The 17,995-nt window shown below is 44.4% G+C and overlaps 1 protein-coding gene across 2 annotated transcripts in view; it reads left to right on the plus strand.

Annotated features, from left to right (window-relative positions):
* The first annotated feature begins 682 nt into the window (after positions 1-682).
* Positions 683-17,995, plus strand: part of cpne4a (copine IVa) — a 21,624-nt gene continuing 4,311 nt past the window's right edge. Inside the window, exons 1-13 of one of the 2 annotated variants that reach the window (XM_019863840.1) lie at positions 683-912; positions 5,903-6,100; positions 6,887-7,069; positions 7,168-7,239; positions 8,282-8,356; positions 8,994-9,077; positions 9,184-9,273; positions 10,826-10,924; positions 13,097-13,183; positions 14,679-14,738; positions 15,774-15,907; positions 16,055-16,109; positions 16,453-16,504. In XM_019863840.1, coding sequence (XP_019719399.1) covers positions 5,927-6,100; positions 6,887-7,069; positions 7,168-7,239; positions 8,282-8,356; positions 8,994-9,077; positions 9,184-9,273; positions 10,826-10,924; positions 13,097-13,183; positions 14,679-14,738; positions 15,774-15,907; positions 16,055-16,109; positions 16,453-16,504 — 1,165 coding nt within the window. In that variant the 5' untranslated portion in view covers positions 683-912; positions 5,903-5,926. Of the gene's footprint in view, positions 913-5,898; positions 6,101-6,886; positions 7,070-7,167; positions 7,240-8,281; positions 8,357-8,993; positions 9,078-9,183; positions 9,274-10,825; positions 10,925-13,096; positions 13,184-14,678; positions 14,739-15,773; positions 15,908-16,054; positions 16,110-16,452; positions 16,505-17,995 lie in introns of both variants that reach the window. The other variant, XM_019863839.1, reaches the window with a different exon arrangement.

Genomic DNA, 17,995 nt, shown 5'->3' on the forward strand with positions numbered 1-17,995 from the left:
CAAAAGTTATCAAGTCAAGTATAACTTTATTGTCAAATGTGCATTATCGATACTAATTGTGGCGTTATCGAGTACAAGACTACAGAGTCGCGGGTCGACTACGTCACGAGTATGCGTCGAGAGCGGGAGACGAGAGAATGACTTGAGAGGCATACACGCATCGGGAAAGTTCAATAAAACTTATCCGCGTTAACACGACAGCTGGACTCACGTGTGCCTCATTTGATAACACGACACTAATGGGCCGGTCGAAAATGTCAAGTACAGTAGTTAAGTCCACACAGCCGCGAGGGCCAATTTCTAAATAAAAGCAAACCAAGACACATTCAGGTGTGTTCATGTATTACTTGATAAGCTGGTATTTTGAAGTTGGATTTCGTAGGTCGACGACAGTTGTTACGTCACGCATAGTATGAACAATTGTTGCAGCTGGCTTGACGTCGGTGCACACCAAATAAATGGTTGGGAAAAAAAACTCGAGCATTTTATTAAAAATCAAGATACACAAATTACTTCTTTTTTTGTTTGTGTTTTTTTTTGGGGGGGGGGCTAAAAAATAATAAAAATATTAAAATACTGAACAAAACCCGAATATGCGCATCCACGGGTATCGAACAGTGAACGTGTTCACGATAGCCTCCCTGCAGACTGTGCAGTTTTGGTGACAGCCTACCAGGGGGCGTCCACACACCACAGGAGCACGGCTCTTTCTTTCACGCGCGCACGGACGCGTGTGTGTGAGTGCGGGCTTTCCCCGCGTTTAAGGCGCGCGCGCGTCGGCGGGAGGCTGTAGAAGCAGAAGAAGAGGAGGAAAAGGATGAAGGTGTGCAGCGCTGATGTCAGTTGAGATCCCAAAAGCCGAAACTTTGTGACGCCTTCCTCCATTTTTCCCCACGCATCTGATCGCTGAAGGTAAAAAACAAACAAACAAAAAAAAAACAAATAATGCCAAAACTCCGTCTGACATTCCTGCACTCGCACCATCTTCATCCTCTTATCTTCCTCATTCTCTTCCTCACAAAGAAACAAGCACTCTTTCCTGTCAGTGGTTTTGCATGTGTAGTATTGAATGACTGAATGAATGTGAATGAGTATGGAAAGCCATTTGATTATTTATTTGATACCCTCAATATGAAACGTAAGGTCTATGCACTAGAACAGGGGTAGGGAACTCCGGTTCCTCGGGAGACGTATCCTGCCTGTTTTCAATTCCTCCACTTCAACATACCTGATTCAAATGATCAGCTCATCAGCAAGCTCTGTCAAGGCCTGAAATGATCATGAACAATTGAATCAGGTGTGTTGGAGTAGGGATGCATCTAAAACAGGCAGGATATGGCTTTCAGGGCACAGGGGTTCCCTACCCCTGCACTAGAAAGCTCTTTGTCCTCACGGGTAAAACAATTTGCTGCAATAATGGACCGACAGTATGACTCGTAATGTTTTGACCATTAGTACTGCCACTTTTGGCTAACTAGTGTGCATTTAAACCTTACCAGTGAATTACCATGCTGCACTAGTAGCCTCCTGTCCCATGCTCGGAATAGAAAAATTCCCACTAGTAGCTTTGCCTCACTAATAATGTGTAGTTCTCCTAGAGATATGCCAGAGTTGTCAAATTTTGTTTAGGTACATGAATGGAAGGCAATATCGGAACAATTTGTTCGTCTACTAGTGCACCACAGTCATTTTACCAGTGCACTGAATTGCTTAACTTGTGAGGACAACGGGCATATCAGTGTATGGATCTTAAGATAGCTTTCCATAAACCCATCTGAGCATTTATTTTATACGCTTGATATGCAGCTTATGTACTAGTACACGCTTTGTCAGCACTTGGATGACAGTTCATTGCACTAGTATCATTACAATGTCTTGCTAGTCATGTTTTACCCGCTACTTGTGCCACTTGTGGCTTACTAGTACACAATTAAACCTTACAAGTAAACTACTCTGCTGCACACGTAACACAACAAAGCCCAACTGGTAGGCAGGTGTCTTTTACTAGTAGCTTCCAACCTGTAAGACCAAGAGACCTTATAGCAGTTTTGCCTCATGATACTAACACAGCGGAGTTGTCCTACTAGTGTGCAGAAATGTCATGTAAGTGGAAGGCAGTAGCAGTAAAAGTTGGTCTATTGTACACTGAATTGTCTTACTGGTGACGACAAAGAGTTTATTAGTACATGGCTGTCAAGCTAGTTTTCCATAAAGCTGTTTGAGTTTTTATTCAATATCCTTGACACCCAGTTTAAGCTCAATGTACTAGTAAGCTCTTTTTTTCCTCACTAGTAATATTCACCGTCCTAGTAGAATTAATGTTTTACAATATGTTTTGATAGTGGCGCGGGCACCCGCAGCGGCTCCTCTCTCTCCTGTGGTTGAGAGGAATGAAATTTCATCTGTGCCGTATGTTGCACATGTAGCACATTTGACATTAAAGTTGACTTGAACTTGAACAAGTAATGTTTATTTTCACTACTCCTGCCACTTTTGGGCTATTTGTATACAATTAGGATTCACTCCTCAACTGTGCTGCACTATGAACACTATTAGGCCAGACGACTGTAGTTAGCATGTGTCATATACTCGTAGCCTACAAGTAGCACCAAAACGCACACTAGTAATTTTGCCTCACAAGCAACATACAGTCCAAAGTTGTCACACGAGTGTGGTGTAGAAGGATGTCCTGAAGGGGGGGGAAAAAAGACCAGCAAAGCACTTTTTGCATATCCGTTTATATCTGTATTAGCGTTATGCCTCATGAATCATAGTGTCCATCAGTTGTTCACTACTTTCCAAAATGCATTGTGGGATACCCTGAGGGCACTATACCGGGAATAACTCACTATTAAGGGTGATACATAGTGGATACGGAGCGATTCCCAACAAAGCCAAACAGTTTGTGTAGCATTCAGTAAGCCTATATACTGTAGCGTCGCTTTAAAACTTAGCAAGTGAACAGCTAATGCTCATACTTTTGTAATATTTACATTGTGGTACTGTAATTACTGCAGATAGAACTTGGTTTAAGCATTGATAATATTTTGTCTCAGTTAGCTTTTACACCGCAACTTGTACAGTAGGTTGTATCCAAATGGTGTAGCGTTTGGCTAGCAGGCCTATATACTGGACATACATTCCGTTTTATGAAACTATAATATGGTGGTCACACCTTGATATCGCTCACCTGACCTTCCATGGTCAGGAGGTAGCTCAGGTGACAGTGTGTGCTGCTTTATTGATCCACGCGCTGGGCGAACACACCTTCTATCATTGTCATTGTCTTCATCATACTCATGGCGGCGAAGACGATATGATTTTGTCATATCAAGTTTCTGCTTCCATTCGCTGTCTTTCAGGTCATTGAGTTCACGTTGTCTTTCACATGACCATTGAATGGTAATTTTCTTTTATTCTATCACATGACCATGCATGACAGAAGCACATTCATTCATGGTCATTTTCATAAGTTTGCTGTTGTCGTCTTTCACATGAACAAGTATGATCATTTCCAAGTACGCATGGCAGACGGTATACATTTGGCCTAAGGAATAGATTTGGATTCAACCAGTCATTCACATAAACGCTTGTTGGTGATGTTATTTGCGTGTCTCAGTGGGAAAATGGCTTCAAGCTCTGAGCGAGTTGAACATTGTCCATTTTGAACAGTCACTCCGCTTTCCTTGGGGAAGACGAGGCGTGACGCTAACTATCCACCTGAACTACAATTTGCTAGCTTGTCCTCTTGATTACAAAGCACGACAAAAAGTCTGGACGTGATAAGTTCAAATGTTTACCCACAATCCTTTTGGGATGTGTTGAATGACAACAATAATTAGCCATGTCGCTTGTGATGTCACCGACGCTCTTTAATCCGCCGCGGGATGTCAACGCTCCGCCTGCGGGAGCGTTCATCCGCCGCTTGGCTGCTCAGCCGCCGCAAAGCCTCAGCGGGCCGCCATTGACGCTCCCAGCATGCACCTGCTCGGCTCACACTCGCATAGACACATGCACACACATGCACTTTCGTGAACTTCACCACCTTGAAGCTTTCGTCCTCCAGGCTCACCTTGAGGGAAAGAAATCTGCTGCTCTTGAACTCTTCCTATGGCAAACTACTCCCATGATATTTTGCTTTTGGCTTTCTATAATTCCGTGAGAAAACATTCAGGTTAAACGTGCACGGAAAATAAAATGAAAAGAAGAAGAAAGAGAATTGAAAAGTTCTTGAATGAAAATGGAAGTGATACAAATTCATGAGAAGTGTGAGCCTTGAAAAGTGATGAGTGGGGTGGTGAAGAGTGGTACAGAATGACAAAGAGCGGGAGTCTTGAAGGGGGGGTGAATGTAATGAGGAGTGATAGAAAAGTAATGACGAATGATGAAACTTATGTGGAATGATCGGAGAAGGAAGACAACTAATCAGGAATAATCAGGAGTGCGACTCATACACCGAGTGAGAGTGATGAGGAATGAACAGGAGTGATACAAAGTGATAAAAAATTATAGTGTGGTAATGACTGATGTGGAAAAATAGTAAAGGATGAAGATTGAGGAATAAGAGTGATAAGGCATATGAAAGAGTAGGACAAAGTGATGAAGATGACAAAAAGTGACGAGGAATGATGTTGGGGATGAAGCATCATGGTGTGAGAGTGACGATGGGTGATCAGTGGTGGGAACAGTGGAGAGGAGTGAAAGGGTGATAAAGAGTGATGAGAAATGGTGGGGACCGATGAGTGAGAATTAAAGCGATAGAAGTCTAAACGTTAATGTGTAATAAGGAGCGATGAAGAGTGGTGAGGAAAGATCATGAATAAATAGCAACACGGAATAGGACTGACAAGGATGCCAGAGAATCAAGGAGTGGTGATGAGGAGTGATAAGGAGTGGTGGCTAATGATGAATAATTATAAGGAGTGAAGGACGAAAGTGAATTATGGTGAGTGGTAACGAGTGAAGAACGATGCATCGTCATGTAAAGTAAGGAGGACAGGAGTGATAAGAGTGTGTGAACCGGGACTGACAATGATTAAGCATAAGTAGTATTCAAGAGTGAGTGAAGCGTGCTAATTGGTTTTGAGTGTGATAAAGAATGACACGGAGTGATCAAGAAAAGCAGGGGGGGGGGTAAAGATTCAACCTAACAGAGAGCGACTTGGAGCGAGGAGTGGCAATGATGAATTAAGGAATAATGAAGAGTGAAAGAGTGATCATGAGGAACGATCAAGTGGTGGAGGTATCGATGTGATAAGGTCAATGTGGCGTGATCAAGACTGAACAGTGACGTGGAGTGATGAGCAGTTCATATGAGGAGGGATGAAGAGTGATAGATAATTATGATGCGTGATACGTTATGATTGTGAGTACGCGGTAAGGAAAAGCGATTCGGAGGGTGTGTCATGAAGAGTGATGAAGGGAGACTGAAGAAGAGTGTGCCAGTCAATGTCAGGGTATATAGACCAAAACAATTGACTGTCCGCAAGTCAATCGCGGTGTGCGTAACCTGAGTTGCCGTGTGACAGGAAGTTGTCAATGGAGGATGATGACTTCCTGTGCAGCAGCTGATTACACGCATGTTTGTGTAATACTCACACCGACCCTCACCCAAACACACACACATATACTCTTTCTCTCTAACACACACACACACACACACACACACACACACACACGCGCGCGCACACTAGCACATATGAATACACACTAGCAAACTAACTCACACAACCACATAAATCCACACTTGCACACAAACACATCATACACACACTGATAAGCACTAACACGCGCGCACACACACACACACACACACACACACACACACACACACACACACACACAGCACGCACGCACACTGACGATATGGTTCGTTGAAGTGAAGTCTGCCTTTGCCAGGTAGGCTTGCTGTCCAGTCCCCGCCACCATGATGAGCGACATCTACGACTCGGCGTGCGACTCGTTGGGTCTGCTGGAGTCTCCATGCCTGACCAAAGTGGAGCTGAGACTGACGTGTAAAGGCATCAGCGACCGTGACGCTCTCTCCAAACCTGACCCTTGCATCGTGCTCAACATGCAGTCTCATGGACAGTGGATGGAGGTGGGTCGCCACGGCAACCGCATCGCACATGTCTATGGACATATGTTGCGGTTACTTGTTGCCCCACTGAACATTTTTTTGTGTCTTTTGCTCGTCTTTGCTCATTCTTGACTTGGGTCTTCAGTTGTTTCAGACTTTTTTTTTGTCCTGTACATTGTTTGACATGCTTTTTGACTTATAAAGTGGGATCTAGTGGCGGTTTTTAATTTGTTTTTTTTTTTTTTGTTTTTTTTTTTACATGGATTCTGATTTTGTTTTGACTTATTTTACTCAATTATATAGTGTATAGTTTTTTTTTAACTTTTTTTTTGTTTTAGATCTCCCTAACTGTAAAACTAAACAGATAAAACCACGTTCGAACAGTGCCTCACACAGCCTCCAGATGGCCAAATCGTGCACATCTTGAATTGCGCTCCGAAGAAATGCGAGCGTACACACACACACACACACACACACACACACACACGCACACACACACACACACACACACACACACACACACAAGGCAGTATGATGGTTTATAACTTGTTTTTCATTTGTTTGATTTTGATTTTGACTTTTTTTACGTGTTTTTCAACACGATCTTCGACTTAATTTGATTTACTTGGTTCTTGACTTGTTTCTAAAATTGGTTCTTGCTTTGATTTTGGACTTGGTTTTGACTCACCTTGAACCTGTTTTTTGACTCAATTCGGACTTATTTTGTATTTGTGTTTTCACGTGTTTGTTTACTTATTTTACACGTACTGGTTAACGGTTCGCGCCTTTTGCGTGCCCGCACCGCAGGTGGACCGCACGGAGGTGATGCGCAGCTGCGCCAACCCATCCTACTCCAAAGTCTTTACACTGGACTTTTATTTTGAAGAGGTGCAGCGCTTGCGCTTTGAGCTGTATGACATTAACAACAGCAACTACAACGGCCTGAAAGACGCCGACTTCTTGGGCGCTGTGGAGTGCACGCTGGGACAGGTAATGGGCCGACTCCTCTCTTGTGCGATCCTTTCTAACATGAGAGATGCTAATGCTTATGCTAATGTGTTTGTGTGTGCGTACGTGTGTGTGTGCAGATCATTTCTCACAGGAAACTGTCCAAAGCTTTACTGAGACCAGGAGGCAACGTCGGAAAAACCATCATCACGGTAAATGTCTTTTAATGGCATACTAGAGATCAACACTATTAACACCGACAAAATCAAAATCAAGAACCAACACGATAGTCGCGTGTCGAGCATGTCCGCCTCACAGTAAAGCGGTCATGGGTTCGAATCTGGCCCCAGCCTTCCTGTGTGGAATTTGCATCGATAAAAAGAGTCTTTATTGAAGCCTCCAAAAAGTGGTAAGACTGGAAACCAAGAAATCTTGAGGTTGCAAAGCAGTCAGATGAAGATCATGAAGACAATAATTACAGAGGTGAAGAGAATGCGTTGATGATGATGATGATGATGATGACGATGATAAATAAAACGATGATGGTGATAATGAAGATGATGAAGATGAAAGATGATGATGATAAAGATAGATGATCAGGATGATAACGATTGATGATGAAAGTGATGATCATGACAATTTTGACGATGATGTGGATTATGATGACGAGGAAGATGGTGATGATGGCAATCACAAAGAAAAGTATGAGGAAGGTGATGAAGATGACGATGATGATGATGATGACAAAATGATGATCAACATAATGAGGACGATGAAGAAGTTGGTGATGACAATTTTGATGATGATGATGGGGAGGATGATGATGGAGAAACGATGATGGCGATAACGTTGACAAAGGATGATGGCGATGATATTGCCGATTTTGACGATGACGATGAGGATGATGTCGACGAAGATAACGAAAATGCCGACGATGATGAAGAAGATGACAACGACGATTGTGATGATGCTGACGTAGATGATGAAGAAACTCATGAGGATGACGATTGTGGTGATGATGACGAGAGGATGAAGAACATCGTGATGATTACGATTGCGATGATGATGATGATGATGAAGAAGAATTTGGTGATAATGAATTTGATTATGGGTAGCAGCTTGTTCTCTGCATGTTTTCTACTTGGCATCGTTACTCCATAATGAGCCCCTCATCACCAATGTGTACGTGCGTGTGTGTGTGTGTGTGTGTGTGTGTGTGTGTGTGTGTGTGTGTGTGTGTGTGTGTGTGTTCAGATCACAGCGGAGGAGCTGACTGGGAACGACGACTACATCGAGCTTTCCTTCAGTGCCAGGAAGCTGGATGACAAGGTGATGTTACGCGCACGCTCACACACAAATGGACACATAAACATATGTGATGTGCGCACACACACACACACACACACACACACACACACACACACACACACACACACACACACACTCGCACAAAGACTAACACGCTTCAAACAAACACGAGGGGCATTCAGGGACATATTTCATGGTTACAAACAACTACAAATGCTCACATACACACACACACACACAAAACTGTTTCACACACACAAACACACACACACACACACACACACACACACACACTATTGAAACATTCTCACACACAAAACGGAATTTCAGTTTTCGCATATACACAACTGAAATGCTCACACACGCTCGACTGTTTTTGTCCCCTTCCATTTATTGTTGAAATGCACTGAATTTCTCTCCCACAGATTCAGGTAACTCTCACACGCTACTGGAATTTGTTTTTTTTTTCCACTCATTTACATGACTGAAACTGTCATGCACACAGCTAAAATGCTCTGGCGCTCACCACTAATTTGTTTTGATGAAATATACTATAGAAATGCTCTAATGCGAACAATTAGTCAAATGAAAAAGTCCAGAACAGACACCTACACGTTTGTGTAGCAAAGTGTGATGTGTGTGCGTGTGTGTCGTTCAGGACTTCTTCAGTAAGTCGGATCCCTTCTTGGAAATCTATCGTTTGAATGAGGACGCCACACTGCAGCTGGTCTACAGGACAGAGGCAGGAAGTCACGTCATCACACACACACAATTCACATTTAACACGTACGGGTGTTTCTGCCACGGCGTCACGTGTGTTTTTGTTATTGTTGTGTTCTTGTTCTCAGACCGTGATGAACAACTTGAATCCTGTCTGGAAAACATTCAAAGTCTCCCTCAACTCACTCTGTAACGGGGACCACGAGCGCAAGCTGCAGGTATGCTTGCGCGCGCGCTCCACACACGCGCACGAATACATATGTACAGTACGCACACACACGAATTTACACACAAGAACCGTACACACAGCATATACACACACAAACAAACACTAATACAGGATGAACACGCTCACGAACACGACGTTAACGTACCTTCACGCGCACACACGCGAGTTCCTCATGAAAACTTCCTGTCTACGTAGTGATGTCATCATGCGTCTTACGTGTTGATTCGTCACACCGCGTGTTTTGTTGTGATTACTTCCCGAGGAAGTGTGGGTCGCGTTGTCATTAAAACATCGTAAAGTATTTTTAGGCTTTCGTGGTTTGAAAAGAACCCAATAAATGAGTCCCGAGTGGCGTTTGTGTGGTTGTCATGGATACGCAAACATTTTATTTTTAGCACCTTGCTGTTCGAGTGACGATTGAGTGTGTGAGAAGTGGAAGTGGGCAAATGTGACGTTTGAAGACTGTCGAGCGGATTAGGAAGGGGGGGGAAGAAACAGGAGGAGGAGAGTGCGCACGCTGGGCCTGCTGGCTAATTGACTCACTTTTATGTCCTCGTCACACTGACAGCTCGTTAACACATGACGGCGCTCACGAACGGAAACAGGAACTTTCTTCCTTATTTCCTCTCTTCCCTCCTTTCTTCTTTGCTTCCTTCCCTCCATTTCCATTCTTCCTTCCACCCTTCATTCCTTCCGCCCTTTTTTCCAACCTTTGCTTTCGTCCTTTCTTTGCTTCCGTTTTCATCACTTTCCTTCGTTCAGTGACGTCAGCTCTTTCCATCATTCAATTTGTTGTTCTTCTTTCCTTCCTTCCTCTCCATCCATCCTTCTTTTCCTCACTCCTTTGCCTTCTGCCTTCTTTCCTTCATTACTTCCTTTTCTCGCGTCCTCCTTACTTCACTTACTTCTTTCTCTCCAATTTTTCAACTTTCTGTCTTACCTTTCTTCCATTCCTCTTTCTTTTATTCCTTCACTCTTTGTTCCTTCGTTCCTCTGTTGGTTTATTTTCTTCTTCTTTCCCCCCTTAATGCCATTCCCTTTTTCCTTTTTTCTTGTCATCCCTCTTTCATTCCATCATCGTATTCTCATCCTTTGCTTCCGCCCTTTTGATTCCTTACTTCTTTCCTTCATTTCCCCTTATCTTTCTTTCTCTATCTCTTCATTTCTTCTTTTCAACACTTTCTTCTCTCCTTCCTTAAATTCCTTCTTTCTTTTCTCCCTCATTTCCTCTTTTGTTTGCTTCCTTCCTTCTTTTGCTTTTTCTGTCTGTCACTCTTATTTCTTCCTTTCTGAGTGGTCACTCACACACACACACACACACACACACACACACACACACACACACACACACACACACACACACACACACACACACACACTCGTCATCTAATGGGCTTATGTGGATGTGATGACATCACATCTCATCATTCCTCATCAATGAAGCTTTGTAAAAACACACCAAAGCTCAACTGCTAACCTGAAGCTAATGTGCTAATAATAGTTAATAAGATGCTAATGAAGGTGTGCGTGTAACCCCTCAGTGCACAGTGTGGGACTGGGACTCGAATGGGAAACACGACTACATCGGAGAGTTCGAGGCCACCTTCCAAGAGATGCGGGGTGCCATTGATGGACGACAGGTATACCAAATCAAATCACTCCCGACCTCAGCTATAAGACAACACTTAGACATCCATCCTCCAAGTGATGCATGCTCCCTCTAGTGGTACGCAATAGAATATACTCCCTAAACACAAATTACAATTTGTATTTCACTTTTAAGCGCAGTAGATTTCCATTTAATCTTAAAATACTGTTTGTGTTTCAATATTTATTAAGGCATCTTTCATTTCCGTTTTAAGTGCACTATTAGAGAGTGTTAAGTCAATGTTTGGGATGCATTTTCGCATGAAATGAGGTAAGGTGTGTCACAGGTGGCGTGCGTGTGTTTAAACAGCAGACGTGATGAGCGAGCAAAGTGACATCCATACGTTGACACAAGAAGACGAGCAGATGTTTTCTGTCTGTGGAGATGATAGCGGAATTCCTCAGAGTGCAGGGGGTCGTTTGTTCCAAACTTACTGCTGCGCCGTGAAAGACAAAAAAAAAACACTCTTGGAGGAAACTAAAAATCCCAACGAGTCCAAAGCGTGAAAACTTGTGATCCGTCTTCGACTTGAGCTGCAGAAGCAATTTAACGGATCAGCGAATCACACAACTACACACTGACAGCTACACACTGACAACTGCACAACTGTATGAGGCCATGAGAGGCTATGAGGTCATGGTATTACAAAGCTGTGAATGTTTGGGACCATTAGGCCATAAAACAATGAGACTGCGAGGCCATGAGACTCCATGATACACTGACACACATGAGACATTAAGATATAATAATATGATGTTATGAGACCATAATGCTCTGAATGAACGAGACTATAACACCATTAAATTATGATACTGTGAGGTTATCATACCACGAGGCCATCAGACTGCGACAACGACAGGCAATGGCACCATGAGAGACTATGAGGCTGTGGCCATGACACCTTGAGATGACCGATAAGACTATGAGATGATAAGGTTATGGCACAATGAGACTATGAGACCATGAGATCAGAAGACTATGAGGTTGTGACACCATGAAGCCCATGATACCACTGGACTATCGGACCCATGAGGCAATGGATGATATCACAAGACGATGAAATTATGACACCATGAGCCTATGTGATCATAAATCAATAAGACTATGAGATGACAAAACAGTGTTAACATGAGAACATGTTACCATATGGTTATGAGACCTTTAAACCATGATACCATGAGCCAACAAGACCATGATACCACAACCCCATGAGATCATTAGCACAAGACGTGATCAAGAAGCGATAAGGCTATGAGGTTAGGGTCCCATGAGACCATTAACCTATGAAACGATGAGACTACGAGACCACGAAACAATCTTAACATGAGACCGAGATACCAGAAGGCTATGAGACTATGTCGCAATGAGACTCCTACAGGGTCTGATCCGTGTACCTTTTAATGCCATGCTAACGTTGTTATAACATTAGCGGTGAAATCATGTGGCCTTCAGCATCCTAAAGTAGCTCAGATGATGCTGAACTCGCGAAACCTGAGCCGCTAATTGAAGCTTCCAGCATGAGACAGGAAATGCCAATTAGCTCGTAACAGCCAGCCTGTAAAACGCCCTTCCCGCGCACACACACACACACACACACACACACACACACACACACACACACACACACACAAAGATGTCCACCATACAGAAAGGACGCGGATGCTAATTAATTAAAGTTGACAGATGCGTTAACAAAAATGACCAAAACGTGACACCTAAAACGATCAAGATCAAATCAAGCTAGTTGGTGGTTAACTCATGGCTTCAACTATCAAAATAAGCTAGCTGGTCGCTTCACCAAGAGTTTTTTAGGTCTGTTAGCATGCTAACAAATAGCCGCTAAGAAGGAAATACTTCAGCACACTGCATAAAGGAAAAATAGAGCAAACTATATCGCTTGTATCATGTAACACAGTACAAACAGGACTCATACAAAATACATAGTCGTTTAGTTGTTTACAGGAAACAAAACACTTAGTGCTGGACACACACACACACACACACACACACACACACACACACACACACACATAATGAGCATTCAGCTGGAAGCATGTTGGAGGTTTTTTTCAGGTTTGCAAAATGGTCACGTGATTGTATATCTGTGTGTGTGTGTGTGTGTGTGTGTGTGTGTGTGTGTGTGTGTGTGTGTGTGTGTGTGTAGGTGCAGTGGCCTTGCATCAACTCCAAATACAAAGTGAAGAAGAAGGGCTACAAGAACTCCGGCATCGTCATCCTCAACCAGTGCAAGGTCAACAATACTCTTCGTATTCTTCCTCCTCTTCTCCCCCTCGTCTTCCTCCCTTTCCGCCTCTCCACTTGTGTCTTCTTTCCTATTACCCTTTTTCCTCCTCTTCCTCCGTCCAAGCCAAGATTTGAACCCGTGACCTTTTGAATGTGAGGCAGATCTGTCATCATCGATTGGTCGGTTGGTGCGAATGTGAGTTTGAAGCCTTGGCGGTTTAAATGAGCTGGTGAATAAACGGGGATGGATGAGCCAGCGCCGTGTGGGCGGAGCCTGCAGACAGAATGAGTGCAGCCGCCGACCTTAATGAGGCCAATAACAGAACTTCCTTGGGAATTTTTATATGGTGGACGATGTAGTTCAATAAAACAATCCATATACTGTGGCCGAGGTTTTATTTAGGTTTGGCATTGTTTGGCCAATAGTGGTTAGGGAATTAGGAATGAGTCAATAATTCCCTGCGTTCCGAATCATGCACTCATTCCCTAATTAGCATATAGGGAATTTGTAAGTCCATTTTTTTCCGTCTTTCTTTGCCTTTCCTTTTTCATTTCTCTTCACGCGATTTTTTTGTACCTTTTTTCATGCCTTCCTGAACACTTTTCTTTTTCCCTTCCCCTTCTCTTACACCTTTGGCCCCTTTTCCATCAATTTCTTCTTTTATTTGTTTGTTATTATTTTTCTTTCCCCCTCCTTTCTTTGTTGCCTCCTTCCTTCCTCGGAACATCGCTTCTTTTCCTTCATTCTTGCATGTATCCGTTTTCTTTTTCTTCTTTCCTTCTCTCCTTCTCCTTCATTCCCCACGGCTCCCTCCCATCTCTTCTTCTTTCGATCCTTTTTTCCTCCTCTTTTATTCTGACTTCATTGTCTTCTTTTCCCTCTTCCTTTCTTTCTTTTCCGCATTCTCCGTTGTCATCCCACCATACCATCTTTCCTTTTTTCGGACTTCATTTTCCTTGTGTTTTGTGTCTTTTCTTTCATTCTCTGTCTGTTTACTTTGTCACTCTTCCCTCCGCATGACAATGTGGACCTGGTCTTTCGTTAGTTCTTTGTTCCATTCTTTCCCTCTTTTGTCTCCTTGTTTCATTGTTCCCCTCTTCCCTTCCTCCCAGCTCTGGTCCATCCGAACATGTCAGAGCAGTTAGGGGAGCTGTGGCCCCGCCGAGAACCCCCCTGCACCCCCCCACACCCACCACTACTCCGCCATGGTCTCACTGCTCCTATTTATTTCCATCTTTCTTCTTTTTCATGGTCGTTTTGTGATAAAATTTACATGACATGACATGCAAAGAGGTCAGAAGTCACTTAAATATAGCAATAAGTGGAAGAGAAATCCCAGGGTTCTCCCGGATCAGAACAAGCATGTGCAGGAAGCGTGTGCGTGAAGTGACGTGTGCGCGATGCGTCGATATCCTCATCAAACGAGTCCATTGATGAATGAAAATCGCATGATGAAAGTTTTTAAATCCTTTTAACATTATATTCTTTTTTGTGTTTGCAGATCATTAAAATGCATTCCTTCCTGGATTACATCATGGGGGGCTGCCAGATCCAATTTACTGTGAGGGCGCACACATGCACACGCACACGCACACACATGCACACACACGCGCGCACACACACACACACACACACCACAAGTCACATCCAGGTCAGCGTCCTGCTTCTTATTCCATCAAGAGACAACGGCACCCGGGTTCTTGGAGTGGTCCTGATAATGTTGCCACGGCAACTGTAACCAAGGCAACACCAACCCGCCGCCCGGTGTCCCACTTACCGACCACGACAGACCCCGGCTGTGGTTGCACCGGTCCCACCGGTCACCCTGATGCTGGCACATCATGGCATCAGTGATAGTGAATGTTCGGTGTCGTCATGGCAATGCAGCAAACAGGAAGTGCTGATGGTGGATTCACTTTGTGGTTGGCTAAAGGGGAAGGCGTTTCAAAATAAAAGCAGATAAAAGCAATTTAGGGAATTTTATCAGCAAGTCTTGGGGCTTCCACCCACAAACACATCACAGGTCACGTCTCATGGCGTCACGTGACATGTCACAAGTCTCATCACATGTTACGATGCGTCACGCGTGACAGAGATTACATCACGTAACACAGGTCACACGTCCCGTGTCGCGTTGCACATTAAACGCTGCCAGTCACATCCTGGACATTTTCCACATCCACCAAAGTCCCATGTGACACATCACAAATGTCACGAGTCAAACATCGCATTGTCACGCCGCTGCATGTGGCACAACAGCTTTCACATTTCACCCGTCACACAGCAAATGTCACACCTCACTCGTCACTCATCACATCAACATAGCATCACACGCGTGTCACACGTGTAACACGACATGTCTTATGCGACACATCACACACAGCACATGTACAATATTACATTTCACGTGCCATGCACTAATAGTCATGTCACACATCAGATCATGTCATACATTGGGTTAAAAAGTTCACGTCACACACCGCATGTCACAAATCACGTCCCTTTTCGAACATAACGTATCCATGTCACACATCTCGTCGCACATCACAACTCACGTGACGCGTCCCGGTGTCTGATTGTCTGCTCCCTGCGTCAGGTTGCCATCGACTTCACGGCGTCCAACGGCGACCCTCGCAACAGCTGCTCTTTGCACTACATCCACCCGTACCGACCCAACGAGTACCTGAAGGCGCTGGTCGCTGTGGGCGAGATCTGCCAGGACTACGACAGGTAGGCGTCAACAAATTAAAAGAGGAAACTGACTTAGCACCTGAGCTTTTAAGAGCCGAGTCATTGTTGCTGATGAGAATCCGCAAAAAAGAAGTCTTGAGTTCAGCGGGCTACGCAACGCTTGTCCTGTTTTTTCTTTTGTTTCAGTGATAAAATGTTCCCAGCGTTCGGCTTTGGCGCTCGCATCCCACCCGACTACAAGGTATTTTCCACGTCTGCTAGCTCGATGCTAGCAGATGATGTCAAACGCCATTCACAGGCTCATTGAAATTAGCACAGATGGCACAGTCATTCTAAGTGTTTGAACAACTGCTACTTTAACACAGATAAAGCAGCAACAGATATGAACAGAGCGTGCAACAATAGCAAATATTGTCCCGTGTAAGAAGAAAGGTTAAAAAAAGGATGAAAAAGTAATGTTGACATTGACGTTTGAAGTGTTTTTTTTTTTTTTTTTTTTTTTTTTAGTTGAAGCAGACATCAAAGAAACTTGAGGTCCATCCAATCACCTTACTTCTCCTCTTCCTCCATTTCCTTCCCTCCAGGTCTCCCATGACTTTGCGGTGAATTTTAACGAGGAGAACCCCGAGTGTGCAGGTAAGTGCTTTGAAGTTCACTCACTCCATTTCGAAAAAGACTGAAGTCACTCTGAACCTATTCGACAAACGGACACAGAGCAACGTGTCATGAAGATGAGGATGATGGTATTTGGAATCTGAGGAGGAGAATGATAATGACGACGTGGAAAAAATTGTGATGAGGATGTACATGCTAATCTGATGATCACATGATTAGAGAGAATGATGAGCATCATGATTTTTACATTTTGCTGTTGATGAATGTTACGCCCCAGTGATGATATGAGGTTGTCAGAGCTGTTACCAAGCTAACAGCTAAGGGCGTCCTGCAGCTAAAGGTCATGTACTGATGCGCTAATTAAGACAGCAAGTGTTCCCTCCGCGACCGTTCCTTCACATCAGAGCCGCCCCGCGGCATGCTGGGACACGGACCGCCTCAATCTCACTTTGTCACGTTTGCGTGATGGTGGTGGACCCCAAAAAGCAGGCAGGAGGGAGGAGCAGGGTGTATTCGAAGAAGTGTATTTAAAACAAAGAAAACTAAATCCAAAACAAAGTCCAAAGTAACAAACAAAAACCATGACTTAAGATAAAACATAACACTGACCAAAACCTGACAAACAAACATGACAGCAAACAAACATGACAGTAGCACAAAGCAACAATGACCCGACAGTGAGTGGTCAGGCTGGGAGTCCTTTTATAGCTCCAATTACCAAATTACCAACAGGTGTGCAGCTACAGGGGGAAAAGCCCCACAGTGCCACCTGTTGGTCACAAACCGAAACGTGACAGTACCCCTCCCTCAAGGGACGGATCCCAGACGTCCCAAAGTTGTCCAAAGGCTTGCCTCGCCAGGGAACAGTAACTAGATGCGACGGCAACCCTTGCCTCGCCGAAGAACATGAACAAGAAGCGACGGTGACCTTCACCTCGCCAGGGAACAGGAACAAAAAGCGACGGCAATCCTTTGGCTGGGCGTGGCCTGACGTGGACGGAGCTCGACGTAACGGGGGACATGGGACAGCCGGACGTGAACAGGGGCTCGGCCTGACGTGGGCGTGGACGTGGCATGGCTCGCCGTCGACGTGAATGTGCCTCAGCTCGAACAAACACGTGACGAGCCTCGGCTCAACGTGGACGCGGACGGGGCTCGGCCCACCGTAGACGCGGCTTTGACGAGACGAGAACAGGACAGCCGCATCACCAGCGCTGCCTGAAAGGGGAAAGGGTGTCGGCCGCAGACGCGCTCCGCCAGGCACATGGTGGAACAGGGACCAGTGCTGTGTACCTGCGGGGTCCAGGTGGTCGGGTCATTCTGTCACGTTTGCGTGATGGTGGTGGACCCCAAAAAGCAGGCAGGAGGGAGGAGCAGGGTGTATTCGAAGAAGTGTATTTAAAACAAAGAAAACTAAATCCAAAACAAAGTCCAAAGTAACAAACAAAAACCATGACTTAAGATAAAACATAACACTGACCAAAACCTGACAAACAAACATGACAGCAAACA

Source organism: Hippocampus comes, unplaced genomic scaffold (assembly GCF_001891065.2).
Source record: "Hippocampus comes isolate QL1 unplaced genomic scaffold, H_comes_QL1_v1.1 scaffold249, whole genome shotgun sequence".
Classification (NCBI taxonomy): domain Eukaryota; kingdom Metazoa; phylum Chordata; class Actinopteri; order Syngnathiformes; family Syngnathidae; genus Hippocampus; species Hippocampus comes.